Genomic DNA, 20003 nt, shown 5'->3' with positions numbered 1-20003 from the left:
CAGTGTCTTAGGAGAAAAAAAAATCTAAGGAGTAGAATGGTAGCAAATAGAGTAATTTCACTTATACTGATGTGCACATAAGGAGGCAGATGGTAGGTCCGTGCAGTGGCGAGAAGCAGTGTATCACAAAACGCTACAGCCAGTAGCATCGTGCTGCTATGTCTGCCTGTAGCACACAAATTGGGATTTGTGTACTGCATTTAGTGCTGATTTTCACATTAGTTTAGGTATTTCGACATTGCTGAGTCAGTATAGTGTTCATTAGGGGTGATACAAACCAAAACGAGAAGTATTACATTAAAAAGTGACAGCTGTAGGTTTCTGAGTATTTTGGTTCTGCTAGCAGAGTCAGAATCAGAAATACTGGCCATGTGTAATGCTCCCTTGCCTTGCCAATTACCACATTAGGCAGCGGCTTGAGTGAGAGGCATGGGATGGAGACATGGAGCACACTGGCAATGCTGTGAAGTATTCTTCGCCCCTCTCTGCGCGGGATGCATCATGCTGCAGTCTTCTTACATGCACCCCACTATAGCTACATTTCACAAAAAATAGTTCGATTATTATTTTGCACTTGCAGCTAAATAAAAACATGGGAATGACACACATAGCTTAAATTTCAAAATGGTTAAATATGTAAGATAATGCCTATGCCACACAGAAGAACCTGGCAGTATTTGATTACAAAATTAGCGGTGAACTTCTTGAGCACATAAGTTGGATAAGCATTTAGGAATAATATTAAGTGACATTGTGAAATGGGATGAACACGCGAAATCAGTATTTGGGGAGTCGAATAGAAAACTTACATTTGTTGCCAGCATTCTAGGAAAATGCAATGTGTCACATACATGCCCAATTCCAGAGTGTTGTTCTAGTGTAAGGAGTCCATGAAAGAATGACAATGTAGTTTTTGTAAAACCCTGTTGGTTAAATTTAAAGAAACTGTATTCAAAGAAGACGGTTTGACCATCCCCCAAAAACATATGTTTTTCATATTAGTTGCATTGTGCTACCACCTACTGCCAGGTACTCCATATCAGTGACCTCAGTTGTAATTAGACATCATGAGACAGCTGACTGGGGCACTCCGCAGAATTCACGGATGTGGTCAGGTGATGGGGTGTCACTTGTGTCATACATCTACATGCAAGATTTTCATGCTACTAAACATCCCTAGGTCCACTGTTTCCAATGTGATAGTGAAGTGGAAACGTGAAGGGACACTTGCAGCACAAAAGGGTACAAGTCGACCTCGTCTGTTGACTGCCAGAGACTGCCGACAGTTGAAGAGGGTTGTAATGTGTAATAGGCAGACATCTAGGCAGACCATCACACACGAATTCCAAAGTGCATCAGGATCCACTGCAATTACTATGGCAGTTAGGCGGAGGTGAGAAAATTTTGATTTCATGGTAGAGCAGCTGCTCATAAGCCACACATCACACTGTTAAATGCCAAATAGTGCCTCATTTGGTGTAAGGAGTATAAACATTGGACGATTGAACAGCAGAAAAACATTGTGTGGAGTGACAAATCACACAATGTGGCGATCCGATGGCAGGGTGTGGGTATGGCAAATGCCCAGTGAACGTCCTCTGCCAGTGTATGTAGTGCCACCAGTAAAATTCGGAGGTAGTGGTGTTATTGTGAGGTCGTGTTTTTCTTGGAGGGGGCTTGCACCCCTTGTTTTGCGTGGCACTATCACAGCACAGGCCTACATTGATGTTTTAAGCACCTTCTTGCTCCCCACTGCTGAATAGCAATTCGTGGATGGTGATTGTATCTTTCAACACGGTTGAGCCCCTGTTCATAATGCACGGTCTGTGGCGGAGTGGTTATATGACAATAACATCCCTGTAATGGACTGTCCTGCATAGAGTCCCAACCTGAATCCTACAGAACACCTTTGGGATGTTTTGGAACGCCGACTTCGTGCCGGGCCTCACCGACAGACATCGATACCTCTACTCAGTACACCACTCCATGAAGAATGGACTGTTATTCACCAAGAAACCTTCCAGCACCTGATTAAATTTATACCTGCGTGAGTGGAAGCTGTCTGCTAAGGGTGGGCCAACACCATATTGAATTCCAGCATTAGCGATGGTGGGAGCCATGAACTTGTAAATCATTTTCAGCCAGGTGTCCAGATACTTTTGATCACATAGTGTATATCTCATGTAGGTATTTAATGTTTGCTAATGGTTGGGATATTTAAATTGCGACCTATTATCCACCACATATCAGTTATCACAAAAACTGCCTTTTTCTTCAGTTTCCAGCAATTTTTCAACTATCGGACTTTCTTTTAGTTACAGTATTGAGTCAGATTCAGTATTATAACATTTACGTGGCTACAGCAAAAGTTACTGACAACAGAAAAGCATGTTCTGTGTAGACAGCTGACACACACTATTCTCTATGCAGTAGGGTCATAAAGGCCATACAAAAAAACCTTTATCCCTGGCAGCAAGCTGGGCTGCAATTGCGTGCACTTTCTTTCTCTTCAGCCTCCTGTTGTACTCTTCGTCTTCCTAAGTTTGATGAGGTGATGCCGCGAAGTTCCCTAACTGCTCTGATATTGTTCACCGCTAAATTTTCTGGAAGTAAGTTGTTAATGGAGCAGAGTAACTAATTTAGAATAATCTAGGGAGATGATAAAATAACTAGTTCAAATATCAAGTATGAACAATGTATTTTCACCATAAATGGTAGCTTACATAAATGCAGTTTTGAACCATCACTGCAGCTTTAAGACCAGTTAATACAATGTCCTTCCATCAAGTCTTTCAAGCTACAGTGGTCATTTCAAAAGATGTTGATGGTCTCTTCCTTTTTGTGGCACAGCAAATGGCAGTGATCTTTACTTCTGAAACTATTATCCATCTAATCCATGCTGCCTAGGTGTTACAAACTGACTTTTCCATAATTTTGGATGTAGTCTCTGAAATGGCAGCATATGTGTCATCTACAATGCCAGCATCAAGTGGAACTGTGTACTGCATTGTCTTTAGCTGAATCGTGCAGAAGAACACCTAGTGGCTGCTCGTGCCATCTTATATTTCACCTACACAGAGTGGGGAGCCTGTAAATCTGGCAACCTCTCAATGATCCAATTCTCATGTTCTTCCACCACCCAGTGCCCCTACTGAGCAACGCTCTCTTTGGTTGTCTTCCACTCTGCTTATTTACATTAATACTGTAGACCCTTGTATGGTTCAGAAAAATACAAAAATTTAGTAATTATTTTCTTTGTCTAGAGTAAAACATTACAATCTGATTTAGTAATACATATAACAGTATGAAAGTTTGTATAAAAACATAAAAGGTTTCTGTTTGAATTTGTCTTTTGGATTTTCTGCCAGTGACAGCCATCTTGTCTGATCTTAGTGATGGCCGCTCCACTCTGTCTTTGTTTGCTGTATAAGACACTCAAAGTTGTCCATCTTTGTACTCCTTTATCAGTACTGTGCCACATTCGATAAATTTGTTTGAGGAAATTGTGTTTCTGACAGAGTAATCTGTTGAAGTATGGAAGACTTAGGTAGTAGTGGGTAAGAATGGGGTTCATGGGAGTTGAAATCTTTGGAAGTAGGGAGTTTGCTGCTTGAATTTGTAACGGAGGAAAGACTGCCTCCCTCCCTCCGTTTTGGGGTTGGGGGGTGGGAGGTGGAACTAGGTCAGTACTGTAGTTGTGAGTGAGAGAACCCTGGAAGAAGTTGTCTATTAAAATATTTAGCACTGGACCATATTTGCGTACTGTAGGGACATGGAAAAGAATGTCTGATATGGAAGAGATAACAGTTATTGAAGTGGAGATATTTATGCTTGTTGGTTGGTTTTGATACAGACCAGATATGGAATGCAAGCCTTAACATCTAGAAAGGCAGCTTCAGATTTAATCAAGTTTAGTCAAGGACCAAGTCAATTTCACTTGCAAAATAAATAAATAAATAAATAAATAAATAAAAAATAAAGAGATGGGCCATTGAAGACAGTGGAAGTTATCATCATGAACACAAAGGTATCACAGTGAATGTGTAGTAACTGCGTGTTTGCAGCTCCTAGTAGTTCAAGGATCACTTTCCCAGGTGGTGCATGAATAGATTCATAAAAGAGAAGGCAATTCTAGTTCCTGTGCCAGTCCCTCTGATTTGTTTGTAGATCTGGCTGTGGAAGATGAAGGAATTATTGATTTGGATGAGGCTGGCTACTATGCAAGAAGACATTCAGGTGGGAGATGGGAGAGGTAGTTTTCGAGTGTAGAGAGGTTACAATTTTGTTGGATTTTGGTGTAGATTGAGGTCACATTGACGATAACAAGAAAGATTTGAGGTAGGATGTAAAAGTGAATGGATTTGAGGTGTTGGAAGAAGTGTTCGGCATCTTTTATGTTACAGGAAGATGTGAGTACAGTTTTGTGTGTTTCTATCTGCAGAGTTGAGAGTAGTGTCTTCTAAGTATAGGTACTGGTTGGTCCATCTGCATTTTTTAGGACTGCGAAGATTTAGTGGCTGTCATTTTAATTACATATAAAAACTGTCATTGTACCTCATAGTATGGAGGTTAAGAAGGATTGAGCCTGAAACTGTAATGCAGTTATTCAAGAGTGTTTACTACCATTTTGACAAAATACTGTGCTATTAAACTGAAGTCAGGAATATGATATGATCTTTCTGATTGACACATTCCAATATTCTCTGTGAATGTCTTAAGGAAATCATGAGAATTAGACCTGGACAGTGTGGATGTGGGCCTAGCTCCTGTTGATTGCCTGACTTGTATTTTTACTTTAAAACGGTTACGTTTTGCTTTGTTGTGGTTGCAAAATAGCTGGATGTTTGAAACATCAAATCATGATATGGTCCACTAATATTTTCTGCTATTGTCTGTTTTATAGAGTAATTGCTTTCAGATTGTCATTTGCAGAACATATTAATCATTATCTGTTTCTTGCAGTGTTAAAACAATTTTGGCTGAATGACAATAAAATAACAGACCTTCCTCCATTAGGAGAGCTCAGAAAATTGTATTTCCTGAATTTGTCGAAGAACTTACTCACAAAAATCCCAAATTTTATGGGATGTGAATGCTTGAAAGAACTGTTTATGGGAAACAATGCGATAGAGGTAAGGTAATGTAGTACATAAATTACTTTTGATTGTATTGAATAATTTCTGTATGACTTGGAAACAAAAGCCATATCATCAAATTATTAGATATAGCATTAATTTTCTGTCATTATATTTTTCTTTGTTGCTGTAATTTAAACACCTCCAATTGAGTCGGGTAAAAAAAGCTTAAAAGTAGTTGGAAAAAGGACCTATTAATATTTTCCATTCATTGTCCAACATTGATACTCGTGAATTAAATATTCTCGTTAAGATAAAAAGATAAAGCTGTCATCAATCCTAAGGTTGGCCAGCCATAATGCCCCAGTCCTTTAGTAGCCATAATCATTTAGGGATTGTATGCATTTGCCTTCATCTGATCTTTAATTGACGTACTCAGCCAGTTAAAGGGGGACTTGCAGGTCAATGAGGGCTTTGAACAATGGTGCAACTCAGCATTTTCCACATTAATAAATCATTGTGGAGGTGAAGGATAAGATAAATGATGGAAAAAATCTTTGAACTGGTGATCAAATCCTGAATCTTTGTACTTGCAATCTACCTCATAGCCACTGAGCCACATGAAGACTGATTAAAAAATGATAAGTCCATGGAAAATAAAGTACACATTTTACAGTATGAATTGACCCAGTATATCCACATCCACATCTACATACATACTCCACAAGACACCATACAGTATGTGGCGTCAGGTACCCTGTACCACTTCCTTTCCTGTTCTGCTCACAAATAACTCAAGCAAAAATGGCTGTCTATATGCCTCTATATGAGTCCTAATTTCCCATATCTTATCTTCATGGTCCTTACATGAAATGTGTGTTGGTGACAGTAGGATTGTTCTGCAGTCAACTTCAAATGCAGGTTCTCTAAATTTTCTCTGTCATATTCCTTGAAAAGAATGCTGCCCGCCCTCTATGGATTCCCATTTGAACTCCATAAGTGTCTCTGATTTACTTCCATGTTGCTCGACCCTACCGGTAACAAATCTAGTAGTCTGCCCCTGAATTGCTTCGCTGTCTTTCTTTAATACAACCTGGTGTGGATCCCAAACACTTGAGCAGTACTTAAGAATAGGCCACAGTGGCATCCTATTGTGGTCCGCTTTACAATGAACCACGCTTTCCCAAAATTCTCTGAATTAACCAAAGTCAACCATTTATCTTCCTGGCCACAACCTCACATCTTCATTCCATTTCGTATCACTTTGTAACTTTATTCCCAGATATTTAAGCAGCACAGCTGTGTCAAGCAGCACACTACTAATGCTGTATTCGGACATTATGGGTTTGTTTTTCATATTCATCTACATTAACTTACATTTTTCTACATTTAGTGCTAGCTGCCATACATCACACCAACTAAAAATTTTGTTTAAGTCATTTTATATCCTCCTACAGTCACTCTACGACAACCTTCCCATACACCATAGCACCATCTGAAAACAATTGTTGCCCGCACTGTCTGCCAGATCTCTTATGCATATAGAAAATAATAGTGGTCCTATCACACTTCTCTGGGGCACTCCTGATGGTACTCTTGTCTCTGATGAAGACTCGCTTGTTGAGGACAACATACTAAGTTTTGTTACTTAAGAAGCCTTAGATCCACTCGCACATCTGGGAGCCTATTCCATACGCTCAGCCGGCCAGAGTGGCCGAGCGGTTCTAGGCGCTACAGTCTGGAACCGTGCGACCGCTACGGTCGAAGATTCGAATCCTGCCTCGGGCATGGATGTGTGTGATGTCCTTAGGTTAGTTAGGTTTAAGTAGTTCTAAGTTCTAGGGGACTGATGCCCTCAGAAGTTAAGTCCCATAGTGCTCAGAGCCATTTTGAACCATATGCTCAGATCTTTGTCAATTATGCAGTGAGACACTGTATCAAATGCTTTTCAGAAATCTAGAAATATGGGTTCAGCCTGTGCCCTTCATCTACAGTTTGCAGTAAATCATGTGAAAAAGGGCAAGCTGAGTTCATGGACAGAAATTTTTTGGTCTCAGGGAAATTTATTATCTTTGATCTACGAATATGTTCAAGAATTCTGCAGCAAGCTGATGTTAAGGATACTGATTTGTAATTTTGTGGGTCTGCTTTTTTACCCTTCATATGTACAGGAGTCATCTGCACTTTTCCAGTCACTTGGGACTGGGCGAGAGATTCATGATTAATGCAGGGTAAGCAAGCGGCCAATGCTGGGATTCAATGTGGACCTGGTGACTTGTTTGTTTTGAACTCTTTCAGTTGTTTCTCTATGCCAGAGATATCTATTACTATGTTGTCCATACGGGAGTCTTTGTGATGGTCAAATGATGATATATTTGTACAATTTTCCTGCAGGAATGATTTCATAAACATGCATTTTAAAACTTCAGCTTTCCTTTTGCCATGTCTTACTGCCACACCAGACTGGTCAACGAGCGACTGTATGGAAGCCTGATACACTATGTGTCCCACTTCGGTGGCCATAAATCTATGAACGTAATCCTTGTGAAAACATTGTGTTCCCTTCCTGTCAAATGAGTGGTTGCAGGATAGAATCAGTAACATGAGGAGTGTTGCAGACATTGTTTTCTCTTTCTTCTTCAAACCTCAAAGGTACAGATGATTTATTGTAGATGCACCATTGCCCACTGTGCTGTCATTATCTGTTTTGGTAGACTGGACTTTGGACAGTGGTACTTACTTGGGCTGCATCGTACAGTACTTGACTGTTGTTTACATACAGACGGAAACACTCTCACTACTGAAGATAACAGAGCATGAATTTCATTTCCAATCAATGCTTTCTTGGCTCCAGAGATGATGTAGATGGTTGTGGTATGGCATAAGAGGTAGTCTGGCTAGAGCCCAGATAATTGTAATCAAGTTTCAGGAAGATGTCTCACAACAGTACATTTTTAGGCTTGAATTATTACGTATCCCCATATGTCTTTCTGGGTCCAATTCAGGTGCCACAGGAAAAGATGTGTATTGTCAGGATATTGCTATGCTCTAGCATAAGTATTGACACAACAGTTCACCTCAGACAGCACCACAGTGACTGCTAGCAGACCAACAGGTTTGATACAGAGGGTGGAGTGAAAGACATGTTACACCACTTGTTGTCAGACAAATGCCATACATCAATCACATACTCTAATAACTCCTCAGTATACAAGTATTACAGTCATCTTCCTTCCCCTGCATCACTTTTCTTTACTACTTTTTCAGTAAGAGTTTCTTTTTGTAGTGGATGTGTTGATGCCTATGTGAATGGGTAGGTGAATTAATTGATATTTAAGCATACATGCCATTAAATTAATGGAGGTCCTTGACAGAAGACAAATGATAAGATGAATTGGGACAGATGACTCTTATACTTTACATGAAGTGCTGAGCAGCAGGTAGGCACATACAATGTTACTTTGACTGCTGCTAAAAACTAAATGAAATGGTTATCTATCACAGTCACACAGTATTTTTTTATTAAGCTGTTGACTTCTCTATCTTCCAGACCAGATGATATAATTCATAGATACATAACAGGAAGAGAATATGGCTCTGTCTGTTAAAATGTTTATGGGCTGAAGAAGGAGGGGAGTTTACTAGCTTAGCATGCATCATTTGTGTTTTCTCTCATCTAGTCTCTCATGCAGCATTTCATCTTTAATGTGACTGATTGTTTGTTCTTCAGCCATTGTTTATCACATTTTTCATTTACTTATTTGTGTACAATGCACTTAGTTTGTTACATATTTAACATACATATTTTGTGTTGGTGTTGCTGTTACACAGATTCTACACATACTTATTTATAAAACATTTTCATTGATATAACTGAGATTCCACTTCCTTTTCAGGAATTTTCTGTCACTGATGTTGAGGGATTAATTGGGATTAAAACGCTTGACATGCATAACAACGGCTTGAGTTCACTACCTGAAAATATTCATTTGATGTGTCAGGTAGTAAGATTTGATTTTAGAGGAAACAGACTAGAAAAGTAAGTTTGATTTTTTATTTATTTTTACAACCATGTGTCAGTTGTAACAGCAAAATTGAAGCAAAGTACTTTTAGAGAAGCAGAAAGTGAGTCACATTTCTTTGCAAGCAACTGACCTGCACCTTTTATTTATTTATTTATTTATTTATTTATTTATTATTGATTTATTTTTAATACTGTGAAAGACTCCTGCCTATCGCAAAACTGTTACCTTAGTGTCAGTTAACTGTTACTGTAATTCTTTGTATCCGTCTTATTTCATCCCTTGACAGAAATTTACAGAATATGAAGAAAAATTAAACCTTGGCAGAATTTTCTCCACATATGAGGGAAATGCGAAAAGTTATCTCTCTGACACAGACATGGGATTATGTTAATGAAAATTTGTTTTTCTTGCAATGCTACATGCTGCGTAATGATGTAAGCCAAGTTTCAACTTGATCTGCAAAACATTTTAGTTCATATAGCCTTCTAAATTTCCATATTTATATTTACCCAACTAAGGAAAGGTTTTTTCCCCAAATTTGTCATTTGAAAAATACAAGGCTGTCTTACATTCACAGGTAAAGCTTAAGTTGCTGAGGCCAACATTTTTATGTTGTGTAATAGCTGAATCTAGGGGTTGTCTCACTTTTTCAAATTAAGCTTTGGTGGTTGAGATCACATGTAGGTTTAATTTAGTAATTGCAAAAGGTTGGGATGGGGTGCATTGACACCAGCATGGCTGAATGTGGGGTGTTGTGTGGCAAATGGGCAGCAACTTTTGTCATGCTGCCAACCATGCTTGTTTTGTATGAACATCTACTGCATTTAAACTGCATGTCGCCAAAATCGAAATGGAGCCAAAACTGATCTGACTTAACAAGTAGACAGATACTCATTGGCAGTATACATTTGTACAGGAGAAAAATTAATTCTAACATAAATATGTTTATGCAGAACACACGAAATATGGCTTAATAAATGAAACACAAGGTTCAACAATGGCATTTAAGTAAATATTGCTTGACAGCACTGCAGATTTTCAAGGTTGACAACAAATGATGAATTGCACTGTTAGTGGTCATATCTGGTGATTAATCACTAAGGAGTCAAGAGATTGACATCTTATTGTTATTCAGTTTGCTCAGTGCTGTAAGAATGGTAAATTGTAGTGATCCATAATGGATGCAAATCACAGCGTGACTGTTGAGAAATGTGGATCTATGAGTTTGCAGTTCACACAGACAACATGAAGCTACATTATAGGGAGACCAAAAACAACTCTGCTGTATGAAGAAAAGTTGCTGTCACAGAAGTGAATGTTCAGAGGTTCTGTCATATGAAGAATACTGTAAATAATAGATCATAAGTTCTACGCACTAAAATTTAAGGGGACCAAATCGGGGAAGGTTTCACAAATTGGAGCTGCACGTTGTATAGTATGTGTGAAATGAATGTAATTAAGGCTTCTCAGTTATTTGAGAAATTATCCAAATGAAACCACTGGAGATAAAGAGGAATTTTCCAGTTGCTTGTGTCACAGAATTCAACGCACGTATGAGCTGGTGCGTGACTGATACAGAGGCTGGGACTTATGCAGAACAAAACTAGCTCAGTGACTTCCCATGGCTTTTGATGAAAAACTGCGTACATATCAGTGTAATATAAGCTGTCTAAGAAACACTATGACTGTGTACAGTAGGTACTGTTGAATTTTGTAGCCAGATCTTAAGATGTTTTTTAGCAATAAAATAAAGAGGGTAGCATAATATTCAAGTTCATCTTATTGTCGGGTAAATACGATTGCCATTGAGATGTCACTCTCTCAGGGTGGATCACGTCACAATCTCTCTATAGGTATATTAGAGATCAGAAACTAAAAGACTCTTCTGGCTGAGCATATCTTGCATAGCTCATAGGCCAAATAAGTTCCACTGCCTTCTTCACAGAGATCACTTCTAACCACATCTCTGTATATCTGAAGATCAGTAAAATTCTTATTTAAGACAGGATCACTCCACCAAGCAGTAAAATTGTGATCACTGAATAGTATAAGTGCTTTAGAAAAATTATCATTTGGTGTAATTATATGAGTTAAGACTAAAGAACTTATATTCATTTATCCATTACTATACGAATTGAGGACGACTGTTAACACAAAGATTGGTAAGCACTATTGTCTCTGGTAAGTGTATTAAAATTCTCAAATGCAGGAAATTATTGATTATATAATTTATGTTCAACTTGGATGTCTCTTGAATAATAAAACTAATGTTGGAGATTAAATGCCACTTGCTTTTAGTGTCATACGGTATGCAGGTTTTTCAGTCAGTAAAAATCACCACTCTTTCTGATCTTCACACACATCTCAGTATAAATAAACTGCAGTCATCAGTTTCCAAAATAATTAATTCTTTAACACTTTTCTTTTTAGAAGACACAAAATGTTTTATTTTGGAACACCATACACAGATGACTGTTGCATAAGTATTTCAGTGTACATCTGCCATCAAGTGTGGCTCTTTCAGAACAGCTAACTTCGAACTCTGACATAGGGCTGAAGTTAAAACATTACATTTTCGTTCACGAAACATAATTTCATCGTTAAAAATATAGGCCGTAGCATCTAAGGGAAGTGTCCAGCATCTTCTTCCTGGTCGTGGCTGTTGACGCTCTGATGTCTGCGTCCGGTGACTTCAACATTATGGCCCAGGTGGAAGATTTCTTCCTCTGCCGTTTAGCCACTGCACTGTTTATGAAAAATAAGAAACATCAAACACACACATTTGTAGGTTTCAGAACAGAAATTAAAGTAATTTATACAAACATTGTCTGTGTTAAGCTGTACTTAATGTGATTAAGTTCAGGTGGATACTTGCCTTATGTTGTTACTGCACTGACAAATACTTTAAAATGCCCTGTATCATCACACCCTTTTGTGTGAATCTCTTTCAAATAGATAAATGAGAATGTCATTTTGTCATAAAATTATTTGTTATGGATGGGTTATTGTTAGTAGAAATAAATCCCAAGGTGGAGGAGCTTTATCACTCTGGTCTTTCATTTTCAATATTTATGATTCTGGAGGTGGGATGTGGGGGGGGGGGGGGGGGGAGACGCAAATTGGGGCAGGTGTCAGACTGCACAAGTTGTGAAGTTCACTGTTTTTGAGAGCCCTCTGGAGCCACGATGTAGTCCTTACGCAAATCACATGGCATTCACTTCAGTCTTTTGTGTATTACCCAATGCAATCCCTTCTTGGTGACTAGTGTATCTGGAAGTGATATGATATAGAGATAACAAGTAATTATCCTGAGCAACAACTAATCATTTGAGGAATTTGCTATTGTGTAAGGTCCCTTTGGAACTGTGTTGAAAGCCCTGGAAAAACCACATCTTGCTTACCTTTGAAGTTTTCTGTGAAAAATGAGGGTAACATGTGTTCACTGGCAGCTAGATATGTCTAGTAGATCTTATGTGTAAGTGTCCTTAGTGACAATTCATCAGATAAGGTGAGGGAAGTATAACTAGTCTGATTAGCATAGGTAACATGAAAGCATTCTTGGTGATGAATTATGAGATGTTAAGACACAAATCTCATCAACACAGGTATGAGTACCATGGATACTGCCTGAGAACTTGGGTTGCGCAGTGGATAGATAAAGCTGCATCAGTAGCATTGCCTCCAACTGCCCTCCGTCCTCAGTGGTGTAGCTGCTGTACCTCAGTTGTCTAAGGCTTACCTAGGTCCACAGGGCTCTTTTATTTCACTAGCTGCTCGTGGGACCAGGATGGATCCTTTGAAATTTCCCCTTCCTCCTCCCAGTGGAAATTGTGGGCCACTGGAAGATACTAACACCCAATCAAACAAGAGGACTTGGTAGTTAGTACTTCAGTTAATAGTAACAGAATGCATGTTAGTTGTCAGAATGTGTTTACAATAGTTAAACAGGAAGGGGGTAGCTTCAATAAAGTTTCACCATTTTATATACAGAACACCATATTATTTACAAAAAGGTTTAGAGGATATTGCGGGAACTTCAAAATCTGTCAGGCGCTTGTAAAATGGGACCCTGTTGGTCGAAATGTCTAGTTCCCAGCAAGTGAAGATCCTCCAGAAAGCTCAATGCCTTGGGGACTATAACAAAGGTGTTGTGACTTGCAGGGATTTAGTTGACATTCCCTTAGAAGAACTGAAAGGTAAGTGGTACCGGGAAGGCATTGTGGATGAACAAAACATTATGAAATGGGTCAATGGTGTCTAGCCACACTCTTTTATTCATACACTGAGCAGCACCAAACTTCCAAAGAATGTCAAGGCAGGTTTCCTTCGCTTAAGTGCACAGCCTTATTTCTCAAACCCAACACACTATTTTAAACACTTAGGGCACACTACTCTTGGTTGTAAGGGGGAAGCCACTTGGCAAATGTGGTAAAGCTACCAATGGTGGAGTTGGTTCTTCCTCTCCGCCAAAGTGTGTCAACTGCTCTGGGGCTCACTCTGTGTGGAGTAGCGACTGCAGTGTCTTTCTTGAAGAATGGAAGATCCAGGAGATAAAGACACAAAGTGGATCCCATATGATGAAGCTAGAAAGACATGCAAGACCATGCAGCTGCTCATGTTGACTGCCTCCTTTGCTTCTGTTCTCGAACAGCCAGTCCAGAAAACCAATACAACTACACAAATATAGGTTGCTAGTGTCAGCAGTATTACCTGTGTTTTTCAATGCACTTGTGCTGCTGCTACAGTTACTTTGAAGCCTGTCCCTCCCCCAGAACTTCAGAAAAGGCTGTGGTTGCTGACATTGTGGAACTCCCTGTCCCTCCAGACATCCGGTCTTGTCCATCATCCAGCACTGCCAATATCATATCTGCGGTTGTGGCTCCAAAGCCTCCTCAGACAAAAAATTCCAAGTCGAATGCGAAGAATCGCCCACCGATGGAGATGAGAAGTACACACAGTCTGACGATGTCGATGTCATCCTCTCTGATGTCTCTCTCAAATTTTCTTCATAGTTTATGGATCTTGATATCAGACTGTGGATATCATCTCACCCCAAGATTGAGTCTCCACCCAATACAGGCTCCCCTCCCCAGCAGAAAATCAGGCTGAAAGTGCTACCCCCGTGATAGATAGCTCCTATTACACAGTGGGTTCAGAACATGTGGAGGAACTGAAACTTCTAGCACAGGAACTTCCTCTGTGCTTGCATTTGCAGGAAACACATTTTAAAGCATCTGATACCCCTATACTGTGGGGCTATATGCTCCATCACAAGGATGACATAACTAGGGAAAGAACCAAGGGAGGGGATGCTGTGTTCATCAATAACACATCTCTGCTCTTGCCCTGACTACTGACCTGCAAGCAGGTGCCTTTGAAATTCATGTGTGTCACAGGATCACTGTTTGTTCAGTGTACCACCTCAAGATGCAATAGACTCTGAGGCTTTCATAGATCTCCTGGAACCGCTCCCCTAACCATTTCTCAACTGGGAGACTTCAGTGCCCATCACGGCTTCTGGGATACAAAGTCTAGTTGCCCTTGGGGTTGGTTTTGCAGAGTCTCATGATGTTTCACAAGCTGTGCATCCTCAATACAGGTCCTCCCACTCATTTGTGTGCTGCCACTGGGTCATACTCAGCCATCAACCTCTCTTTCTATTCTCCAGCCCTTGCAGACTCTATCAGTGGGATGTAATTGACTACCTCATGCTAGTGACCACTTCCCACTCCAAATCCACCTACTCGATGGATCATTCTGTGAAGGGACTGGACACTGTTCAGACAGGCAGCTGTGTTTGAATACTGTGACAGTGTTGAGGAATGGGTGGCCCACATTACACGCGTAATCCATCATACTGATGACTTACCTGTCCCAATGTCCTCAAGTCATCTTACAAGGCAACCTGTACCTTGGTGGACTGCTGAGTGTCACTCAGCAATCCTGCTCAGGTGTGTGGCTTTTCAATGGAGTAAATACTGCCCAACAGCAGAGAACCTCACAGCATTTTTGTTCACAAGAGCCAGGGCTTGACGCATAATCGAGGAGAGCAAGAAAAGGTTATGGCAAGTGTTCCTGGACTCCATCAACTGTGCCACTTGTTCTACAAAAGTGTGCGAAGCGATCAAGAGGATTTCTGATAAACACAGCCGTTTACCAATAATTGCACTGCTGAAACAGGGGTATGTCCAAACAAATCCCGAAGACAGTGCACACACACTGGCAGAGCATTTTGCAAGATGTGCTGCCAATGCCAGCCAGGATCTGGTGGTCTGAGTCTTACAACTACTCTTTCTCCCTGTGGGAGCTGGAATCATCACAGTCTGAGACTCATGATACTGCACCTTATCACTACCAAATCGGGTATTGCATTCAGTGTTATAGGAAATTCTCCTCCAATGTCTCCTCTTCCCCATCTTGTGGAAAGAGGCCACATTGGACCCAATAGTTACTGGAGTATTGCCTTAATGAGCTGTGTAGGAAACTCATTGGAGTGAACGAGTAGCTGTCATTTGTTCTGTTTGTTAGAGACCAGGAAACTCTTGAGCCGCTCTCAGTGTGGATTTCGCAGAATTTTGTCCGCTGTCAATGATCTGACACTACCAGAAGTGGCTATTCAGTAGTCTTTCCTATGTAAACATCAGTGTACCAGCACGTTCTTTGATATCAGTAAGGTGTACGATACTACTTGGAGACACAGTATTATCACCCATCTGCATCAGTGGGACTTTTCTTCATACTGTCTTTCCTGTCTCAGTGATTTTTTGTTAGCTCCTGAGTTGGCGATATGCTGTCAGATCTTTTTAGCAGGAGAATGGTGTCCCTGAGGGTATGGGTTTTAAGTGTTACGCTCCTTGCTATAGCCATTAACATATCATGTCTACCATACAGAGTCCTATACAATGCTCTTTATTTGTGGACAATTTTGCTGTTTTCTGTCCCTTCTCCAGTGTTGCAACAGTGACTCATCAGTTGCAACTTACAGTGCAGAGGTTAGAGGAGTGGACTGCAAATACCTTTTTTCAGTTTTCTGCAGATAAGTGTATTCTCATAATATTTTTTATTTACATTACTTGCATATGAGCAATACCGTTCTGTGTTTTAAAGTCTCAGTGAGGTTACTGCGCCTCATTTTTTACTCTAAATTGCGATTGTTGCCACACCTGAGGAAATGAAAGCCAGAGTTCTGAAGGCACTGAACATCATGAAGTGCCTTAACCACAGGTCTTGGGGAATCGTGACTAGGCTACAGGAGGTCTTCTTATCTGAAGATCATTGATGTTGTCCACTATGAGGGGATTTGGCTGACCATGGATGCTTATAAGACCCGCACCATACCTAGTCTCTGTGCTGTGCTGCTGAACTTGCTCTTACAGTCCCATGACAACTCCTCATGGTGCGTCCAGCATGTAAGTTCCTCGCATCTCTGAATTCACCTTCATACCATACTGTTGCTCGTCCACCTCTGGAATGCCTTTTCTCCAACTTTCCCCAAGCAACACTACCATTTGGTATCCACATACAGCGTGTACTGGAGTCACTTGACCATGTTGGTTGATATGTTGTTTTCCCTGATTGTGTCCTCAAGGTCTGACTGCTTAGAGACTTTACTGTCTGTAGAATTATATGTGATCTTTCAGGCACTGGAGCAGATAAGGTATGCTTCAAGTGCTAAATTCCTGGTTTGTTCAGATTCTCTGAATGTCCTTCAGTGTATACAATGCTTGTACCCAGGAAAGTTTTCCAGAATATCGGGGACACCCTCCTTCATCTACAGCAGCTGGGTATGATGGCACACGGGTATTGCAGGGAATGAAATGGTGGATGTAGCAGCCAAGGAGGAGTGTCATGATTCTCAGTTATTATAGTGTGCCATCTCCCTTCATGAGTATAAGCTGCATCTCGTAAAGCCCACTACAAGGCTGTGGAGTACCTCCTTCCAGCAACAAAGATATGGTGAGGTCCTCCTCGCACATCTTTGCCTAGGCTACAGTTCTCTGATGTGTGGCTTCTTGCTCTGGTGAGAGGACCCTCCAGTGTTTGGTGCTTGCAGCATACAGACCACTGTGTGCCAAATTTTCCTAGATTGTGTTTTATTTTTGGTCAAGATGGCAGTGGCCGTTTTGCCAGAAAATCTGCCATTTGTTTTAAGTGACTTTCAGATGAATGTGGTGCAGCTTTTAAGATTTAAATGATGTATCCAACTTGTTTCCAAAAATTTTAGGAAGATGCATTTAATGTGTTAACAGGGCGAATGGCTCACCCATGTTTTTTTGTAAGTGGTCAGACAGTTACATTTCCCTGTGTCTTTCTTTTGAAGCATTTTTTCCGCGAGCTTAGTTTCTGAGGCAGTGTGTGAAGGATGTTCTGGTTACCAATGGGCTACTTGACTGCTGACAGACAAATGACTCTCTTTTGGTAATCCTTACTGTAACGCTACTTCAGTATCACTGCAGGCTGAACACAGGTACAGCCTGTTTTGAAACTAAATTTGCTACATGTGATGCTGTGAACTTGTGACAGTTTGGGACATTTTGCTTTATTGAAAAAGACTTCTGTACCTTTATCATAATCATTTGTAATTCGTTTGCATTAGTGCAGTGCATACTAAATAACATTTTTTTGTTAGTTTATTGAACACAACAGATAAACACAAGATATAAAAGAATTGGCAGCATTATAGTCTCCTATATTATCCAAAACAATCTGAAAGTGTTTGGATAGTTTTTCGAATTTGTCTCTAGGCAATATGTTGTTAGCACTTCATCTCGTTGCATATAACGTTGTATTAACAGACAGTAAAGCTGTGCTGTTTAGCATAGGGATGAGGCAATTAGCCTTGCTAATTCTGTCACTAATTGTATGTAAATTCCTCCCTCTTTTGGTCCCAAACGGTGTGAGCTTTTCTTATGTTTTGGGTTTGCTAGCTGCCTATTATACTAACCAGAACCATATTGAAACTAGACTCAAATTTAATCAATGTTTTAAGCAACGTAAGCAAATGTATGCAGCATGGGCTGTGACTTTAAAGCAGAATGTGAGTTACCTGAGTCGTGTGATTTTAGGAGTGTGTGGTGTCTGTTTATTTGGTTTGTGTGTATGCAGAAGACAATAGAAATTCTTGTAGTTTCACAAATAAAGTGAACACAGCAAGAGAGAGAGAGAGAGAGAGAGAGATAGATAGATATTAAACCAGATAGGAACTGTGATCTTCGATAGCAAATGGTAGAAAGAGTTATGGAGAGAAGCAGTGCTCACATCCACATACTGAATCAGTAGAAGCCCAACTATCAGTCAGAGTACTGACATGCAGGGATTACCAAAAGTCAAAAGAATTCCAAAATACCCACAAAAAGAAAAAAGATAATACTATTCATCTAAATGTGTATTGTAATGCTGATTATGCATAAGGCTTAGAATTGGAAGAGTACAAGTGCATACATTGTTCTTTATAATGATGCTCCTGTTAGTTGGTGTTTCAAGAAACAAAGTATAGTAGCTACATCATCAACTGTAACAGAATACATAGCACCAACAGAATGTACCAGAAAAAAAGAGCATCAAGATCATATACAAGAACAGGCAAGAAAAGAAGACCATTCTTCATGTAGACAACCAAAGTGCTGTCTGAATTATCAGATCTGGACAATTAGACGAAGCAAACATTTAGCAGTGATGTTGCACTGTGTCAGTGAACAGTATAGATAAGGTTTGCATGAGATAAAGTACTGTAGCACAGGGCAGTAGTTGTCAGACGTATTTACCGAACGTTTTCAACAGTCAAAGTTTGAGTAATTTAGAAATGCTATTGTGAAACATATACTATAACTTCTCTCATAGAAAAATAGTAAGTAATAACTACCACTGTTGAATAATTAAAAATAAGTTAGATATATTAAAAACAAACATTGTATTTTAAGTGGAGGATGTTGAAAAGTTGGTAAAACAGTTTGCCGCATGTTCCCAAAGGTTGGTAACTATAGTAAAAACCAGAATATGAGTTGTCGGAGTAGCATCAATTTGGGATGTGTGCTTTTTGTATCTGCAGTCTGTATGTACAAAGAAGACGATAACATTTCATGTCATTTAAAGAGTGTTTTTTTATAATATTCAAATAAAGCAAACAAGCTAAGTGAAAATGTAATCACCGTCTGCTCCCAGTAGCTGAGTGGTCAGCGCGACAGAATGTCAATCCTTAGAGCCTGGCTGGGTCGGAGATTTTCTCTGCTCAGGGACTGGGTGTTGTGCTGTCCTAATCATCATCATTCAGGGTGTATACGACCTGGGACAACCGGGAGATCCGGGAAAGATCCAGGAATTTTTTAGAATTCCGGGAATTTTTCATTGTTTTAGTTTTCAGTTAATTTTTATTTTTTTGACTGGTAAGAACCGATACTCTAACAAAGGATATTACTGTATCCCGCTACTGCAGAATAATACTGCAGCAACAAAATATGAACGAGAGCATAAAATTTAAATTGCAAAGGAAATGCATGCTCATACAAGCGTCTGCCAACAGCAAAATGTGTGAAAGACTTTAGGCAGACTATGCAATGCTTCGTAACAACAAATTACCTCCAATGAGCGTGACGTCACAACTGTTTACATTTGATTCATTTAAGCAGTTACGAGCGGCCGAGCGGTTCTAGGCACTACAGTCTGGAACCGCGCGGCCGCTACGGTCGCAGGTTCGAATCCTGCCTCGGGCATGGATGTGTGTGATGTCCTTAGGTTAGTTAGGTTTAAGTAGTTCTAAGTTCTAGGGGACTGATGACCTTAGAAGTTAAGTCCCATAGTGCTCAGAGCCATTTGAACCATTTTTGAAGTTACGAGCATGTGCAGTTGAGACACATCTGAGCAGTACCTTCTCCCCCTCCAGGTACAGAAATGTCGCTGTTGGTTG

The 20003-nt window shown here is 40.0% G+C and overlaps 1 protein-coding gene across 1 annotated transcript in view; it reads left to right on the top strand.

Moving 5' to 3' along the window:
• Positions 1 to 20003, top strand: part of LOC126184965 (leucine-rich repeat-containing protein 40-like) — a 200392-nt gene that overhangs the window by 127062 nt on the left and 53327 nt on the right. The window contains exons 5-6 of the mRNA XM_049927661.1: positions 4963 to 5132; positions 8972 to 9114. Coding sequence (XP_049783618.1) covers positions 4963 to 5132; positions 8972 to 9114 — 313 coding nt within the window. The remainder of the gene's footprint in view (positions 1 to 4962; positions 5133 to 8971; positions 9115 to 20003) is intronic.

The sequence above is a fragment of the Schistocerca cancellata genome, chromosome 4 (genome assembly GCF_023864275.1).
Source record: "Schistocerca cancellata isolate TAMUIC-IGC-003103 chromosome 4, iqSchCanc2.1, whole genome shotgun sequence".
NCBI lineage: Eukaryota > Metazoa > Arthropoda > Insecta > Orthoptera > Acrididae > Schistocerca > Schistocerca cancellata.
Note: the sequence above shows the minus strand (reverse complement) of the source record. Positions and strands in the feature narration are given on the sequence as shown.